Source organism: Rhagoletis pomonella, unplaced genomic scaffold (assembly GCF_013731165.1).
Source record: "Rhagoletis pomonella isolate Grant_MI unplaced genomic scaffold, Rhpom_1.0 Rhpom_scaffold_00001, whole genome shotgun sequence".
NCBI lineage: Eukaryota > Metazoa > Arthropoda > Insecta > Diptera > Tephritidae > Rhagoletis > Rhagoletis pomonella.
The window spans coordinates 66,225,103-66,231,131 of NW_023458555.1; the positions used below are offsets into that span (position 1 = coordinate 66,225,103).

General features: G+C 42.8%; 2 protein-coding genes across 2 annotated transcripts in view; one reads left to right on the forward strand and one right to left on the reverse strand.

Moving 5' to 3' along the window:
* Positions 1-1,709, reverse strand: part of LOC118757160 (biogenesis of lysosome-related organelles complex 1 subunit 3-like) — a 163,810-nt gene extending 162,101 nt beyond the window's left edge. The window contains exon 1 of the mRNA XM_036491914.1: positions 1,634-1,709. Within this exon, the coding sequence (XP_036347807.1) occupies positions 1,634-1,709 (76 nt within the window). The remainder of the gene's footprint in view (positions 1-1,633) is intronic.
* Positions 1,710-3,344: 1,635 nt separating this feature from the next.
* LOC118757238 lies at positions 3,345-5,885 on the forward strand. Its single transcript, XM_036491994.1, has 4 exons — positions 3,345-3,591; positions 3,941-4,198; positions 4,240-4,414; positions 4,463-5,885. The coding sequence occupies exons 1-4, from the start codon at positions 3,345-3,347 to the stop codon at positions 5,883-5,885; spliced, it is 2,103 nt and encodes a 700-aa protein (XP_036347887.1).
* Positions 5,886-6,029: the final 144 nt, after the last annotated feature.

Sequence of the window (6,029 nt, forward strand, 5' to 3'; positions counted from 1 at the left end):
AAAAAAATAGTTATTGTAGAATTATTTTGCAAATGGACTCACCAGTTGAAATCAGCTTTCTAAAATTTTGCCGGCCAGCTACGAAGAGAAGCTAAGGATAACCTTTTCTACATCGATTTCGATTACTAACATCATCAATAATTTCGATGTACATACCAATTGTGCGATAGCACACTTGTGCCAGCTCACTGTGCTGACTCATTAAAGTGAGGTGGAGTTACTGAGTCAGCACACCAAAATTTACAGAGTTACCCACCCTTAGCCGCCAATATATTGCCGTTTCCAACAGTGGAAGATTTGGTGACAGGTAATAAGGTCAATTGATATTATTACCTTTTCAAAAGCGAAATAAAGTCAACAAAAATTTGGAAATAACGTCATGATGCTATTTCCTCATTCAAATGGAAATAGCGTCAACAATGCTTAAAGTATGTCGATTCATAGAAAAAAATGTTGTTCTTACAATAAACATTGCCCCGTAAGTGTTTTTTTTAATAGATGAAAAAGGTTATTGCCAAATACTCAGTGTTGTGATATTAATCCACACACAATCATGAACTACCACCAATTGATTTTATTAAAAAAAATTAGATTACGAATATGTAAAAACACGATGCGAAAAACTTCCAGCTGGAATACGAGAAATATTTGAAGAAAGAGTGTAGAAATGATCCATAACTTGCAAAACATTTTTCGTTTCCACAAAAATAAAGCGAACACTATTAAATTGATGAAACAGTCCATGTCCAAAAACCCCGGAGGAAGACTGAAAGAATTCTGTGTTTTAAATTAGCATATTTTGAACGAATTCGGAATGTCTAGGGTGGAAAAGAAACCAACCTTTCTATAAGGAAACAATTATGGAAAAAGAATTTTCTTACACTGTATTCATGTCTCCGCCAGCAATTTGTGGAACCGAGATCATATAAGTTAATTAATTGGTTTTCACACACTTTTAAACACAAATTATATGCTTTTTTACTGCAGACAAGTTGTTGCCCCGAAACATAGCAGAAATCTTCCAATCAGGGCTGCCAACTATCCTTAGTTATGAGGTGCCATATTGAGGATAAAAAAGTGCCAAAATGTGCCAAAGAGAGAAATAATAAATTATGCCAAATTGAAAAATTAAGTGCCATTTGAAGTAAAATAGGGACAAATGGCACGGTTTGAGCCAAGTTGGCATCCCTGCTTCCAATAACTTACAAATATAAAAAGGTGAAATATCGAGGGCTTCAATTCATTAATACCCTCTATCTGCAATTTGCACAAAAACTAATTTGTGATTTTAGAAACCATGTGGGACTTATTACCTGTCGTTATATAAGGTAAAATTAATATAACTGATAACAGTTAAAGGTTGGGTGGATTTTTATATTAGAATCTCATCTTTGTGAAAAATGTGCAGATAGAGGGTATTTTATTGAATATAAGCCCTCGATGTTTAAAATATATAAAAATTTTATTTCAACGTATACAAAAAGTAAATCCACCTGCGTTACAGCACGGTGGGAGACGGGGAAGGGGGGGCCGGGGGGCCGCGGCGTAGCGTGACGTGGTGTGCGCGCCGGTCGCGCGGGGTACGCGGGTGGGAAATAAAGTCAATTGACCTTATTTCCGTTGATCTTATTACCTGTCACCGAAGATTTTGGTGACTGGTTAAGCGAAATAGCCAGATTTGTGTCGTTACTGCCGGGTGTTTCGGACATGTCGTTACGTCACATCCAAGCGAGCGTCTCGCAGCCAACGCCAGCTGCGCGGCCCCGCAATGCTACTCGTCAAAGCAGCGGTTCTACTCGTCGCATTCTTTATAATAATGATGTACAGCCGGAGAAAAAGGTGGTTTGTTTAGAGTGTGGACAATCACATAAACTAGTGGATTGTACTAAATTCTTGTCACGCGATATTCAGTCAAGATGGAGTTTCGCTAAAAGCAACCATTGGTGTTTTGGGTGTTTACGTAAAGGGCATAGCCTTTCGAATTGCCGCCAAAGTAACGTATGTTCTGTCAACGGGTGCAAGCGTATGCACCACACATCGCTGCATCAGGGTACACTCCAGCCAGGCGCGGTAAATGTAGAACGCGTGCTGAATTGCTTGTTTGAAGATCAGACAAGTCTTTTTAAGATTTTGCCAATTACGTTGTCAGGACCTAATGGAAGTATATCTGCCTACGCCATGTTCGATGAAGGGTCGTCCATAACACTTCTTGAGGAAAATTTAGCTGTCAAGTTAGGTCTGCGCGGTCCAAATGTTCCATTAACATTACAATGGTACGGGGAAAGTAAAAATAAAGAAAGTGCTCGTAAGGTTTCTGTCAATATTAAAGGTGACTCCGCTGAATTCAACCTTAAAAACGTTCACACCGTAAGGTCATTAAATTTGCCACAACAAACGTTTGATAAGAATAATTTTGATCATTTCCTACCGTTGCCAATAGTAAGTTACATGAACGCCAAGCCAGTAATTTTGCTGGGTATAGACAACAGCTACCTGGGGGTTGCTCAAACGGTAGTTGATCGTTTAGGGTGGGTAGCCTATGGCCCACTGTCTCAGAGTTCAGTCCGACAACCACGCGTCATGTACATCCGCGAATCACAATCGCAGTCTCTGCAAGCTTTGCACAAGTTGGTCAACGAGTATTTTTCAGTAGAGAGTTTTGGCGTTCGAAGTACCGATGTATTTTTAGAATCGGACGAAAACCGTCGTGCAAGAGAGATCTTGGAGAAATCAACGAAGTTTCTGGGACACAGATACGAGGTTGGTCTTTTATGGAGGAAGGATGACCTCGTGCTCCCTCCTAGTTACGATATGGCGCTCCATCGCTTGAGGAAGCTTGAAGCTCGGATGGCAAAATATGCCAATTACGCCGATAGCTACAAACGTGAAATTCAAAAATATGTCGATAAGCGCTACGCTAGGCTGCTGAATCCAGATGAAGTTTTGCTAACTACTCCTTCGACCTGGTACCTACCACATTTTGGGGTTGTCAACCCCCACAAACCAGGTAGACTTCGTGTTGTGTTTGACGCCGCCGCTGCCACGTCGAATGTTTCGCTCAACTCAGCCTTGCTCAAGGGACCGGAGCATGCACAATCCTTGCTTACAATAATTTTCAAATTTCGCCAAGGAGTTATAGCCCTTGCTGCAGATGTGCAAGAGATGTTTTCCCAGGTAGCCATCAAACCTGATGACCAGAATTCGCAACGGTTCTTATGGCGCGATGGGGATCCCTCGAAGACGATTCGGACCTACGTTATGTCTCGCTGATTTTTGGTGCCATATGCTCACCGTGCTGCGCAGAGTATATAAAAAATATTAATGCCTTGAAATTTGAATCCAACATGCCAGGTGGATCGTCAGCTATCGTTAACAATATGTATGTTGATGACTTAGTTATCAGTTTTGCAAGTGCGCAAGAAGCCGAAGAAGTCGCCAAGGAAGCAGTTGCTATAAACTCTGCTGCAGGTTTTACGCTAAGGAAATTTGTGTCAAACGACAAAGGTCTTCAAGCCGAACTGAATGGCGAGAACAATTTCGCAGATAGTGTTGTAGACATGGAGCGAAAGTCTATTGTCGACAAGGTGTTGGGTATGTACTGGAATACCCTCACTGACTGCTTCGAGTTCCACACAAGGTTTCACAAGATCGCACGTGATGTTCTTGATTGCATAAGGCCGCCAACAAAGCGCGAACTCTTAGGAATCGTGATGGCTATATACGATCCATTCGGGTTTTTAGCTAATGTCACAGTATGTATGAAGATTCTGATGCAGTCTTTGTGGAAGCGTCAAGTCGATTGTGCAGTGGACATCATGGTGGACAAGTTTTCAAAATGTAACCAAACTTTCCATCCCAAGATGCCATTCTACAATGCTGCCAGTAGCAGACGAGGTGCAGTTACATGTGTTCGTGGATGCCAGTTCTTGTGCATATGCAGCCGTCGCGTATCTGCGCATATTCAAAGGGGAAGACGTTGATATCGCATTTGTCGCCGCTAAATCGCGTTGTGCTCCTCTTAAGGGCATGACAATTCCCCGCTTGGAACTGCAAGCCGCAGTTCTTGGTAGCCGTCTTCAGAAGTCAGTTGTGGAATACCACGACTTCAATATACATCGCATCGTATTGTGGAGTGACTCAAAGACAGTATTGCTCTGGATCCGCTCGACGACTAGAGAATACAAACAATTCGTTGCTGGTAGAATCGCCGAAATCATTTCTAACACAAACCCATTACAGTCGACACACGAGGTCAGCCCATGACAGAATCCGGTGCACGAAACCGCTGGTTCAAGGGGCCTACCTTTCTGCAACTCCCAGAATCCGAGTGGCCAAAAGAAGTTACGCCACTTACGTCAACAGAATGTGCTGCCGAGGAGAAGAAAATCTTGCTTCTCACCTCAACAACAGATGAGTATGTCATTAATTTTACAAAATTTTCGTCTTTTTTGAAGTTACTTAGGGTAACGAGCTGGGTGTTACGATTCAACTTTAACGCAAGAAACCGTATTCGCCGTTCAGGAGAGCTAAAAGCATTTGAGATCACTGACTCAGAAGTCTTCGTATGTCGCCGCGTTCAGGAAGAGGTCTTTTCTAACGAATTAGAAGAGTTGCGCTCCAAGCAAAAAGTGTCGAAGTCGAGCCCGTTATACCAACTTACGCCGTTTTTAGACATCGGTGGTTTGATTAAAGTGAATGGCCGCATCGATGCAGCATATTGCCTCCCTCTATCGGCACGTCGTCCAATCATAATGCATCAACGCAACCACGTAACCAGTCTCTTAGTTTCATATTGGCACAAAAAGCTTCATCATCAGAATGATTGTCTCACAATAAATCAAATTCGTCAAAAGTTCTGGGTACCACACATCCGAGCAGTGCTTACGTCAGTAAAAAAGCGTTGTTCCGTATGTATCATCACAGCCAAGCCAAGTGCGCCGATGATGGGTCAATTGCCTGTCGATCGCCTCACGCCTTACGTTCGTCCATTCAGATACACAGGAGTCGATTACTGTGGTCCATTTTTCGTTACTATTGGACGTCGTAGAGAGAAACGCTGGGTTGCGTTATTCACGTGTTTAACCGTCAGAGCCATACACCTGGAGTTAGCTGAGGATTTATCGACCGATGCGTTCATAATCTGCATCAGAAACTTCATCAACCATCGTGGCACACCCGTACGAATGCGAAGCGATAACGGAACTAATTTCGTTGGCGCCCAAAAACTATTACGCGTCGAAGAGAGACTATTTGACTTTAACCGTATTGAACAAGACTGTGCCGAACGCGGTATAGAGTGGATCTTTAATTGCCCTGCGAACCCGGCTGCTGGAGGATGCTCGGAAAGATTGGTTCAGTGTGTAAAACGACTTTTGGAGCGAGTGCTAAAGGAAGAAGCACCTCGTCTGGAAACATTCAGAAGTACTTTAATTGAAGCTGAAAACATCTTAAACAGCCGTCCGCTTACAGATATTCCAATCTCACATCACGACCAAGAGCCGCTAACGCCGAACCACTTTTTGTTGGGTTGCCTGAATTCAACGCAAACTCCAAGTCTCGAAGAAGAAAAGTTGTGCACCAGAGAGCAATGGAGAATTTCGCAAGCCTTGAAAGATCGTTTGTGGAAAAGGTGGACCAGTGAGTATTTGCCATCCCTAATATGTCGCCCAAAATGGAGGGAACAAGTCAAACCACTACAGCCAGGACAGTTGGTAATAGTTTGCGAACCAAATCTCCCGAGAAGTAAATGGCTCAAAGGCAGAATTAAGGAAGTGTTCGCCGCAAAGGATGGCCAAGTCCGATCCGCTATAGTTCAAACCAGCACAGGAGATTTGCGAAGACCAGCCGCAAAGCTAGCCGCTTTAAATATTTGTGAATCCCAATAAGGATTCACCTGGAGGTAGAATGTTGGCGAGATTACTGAATACCCCCATTACAAGGTGAGTGAAAACCACCACCAGCATCAAAATACAACTCTGATAGCAAATAAGTTAAAACAGATGTTCTATCACTCATTTATGTATCTAATT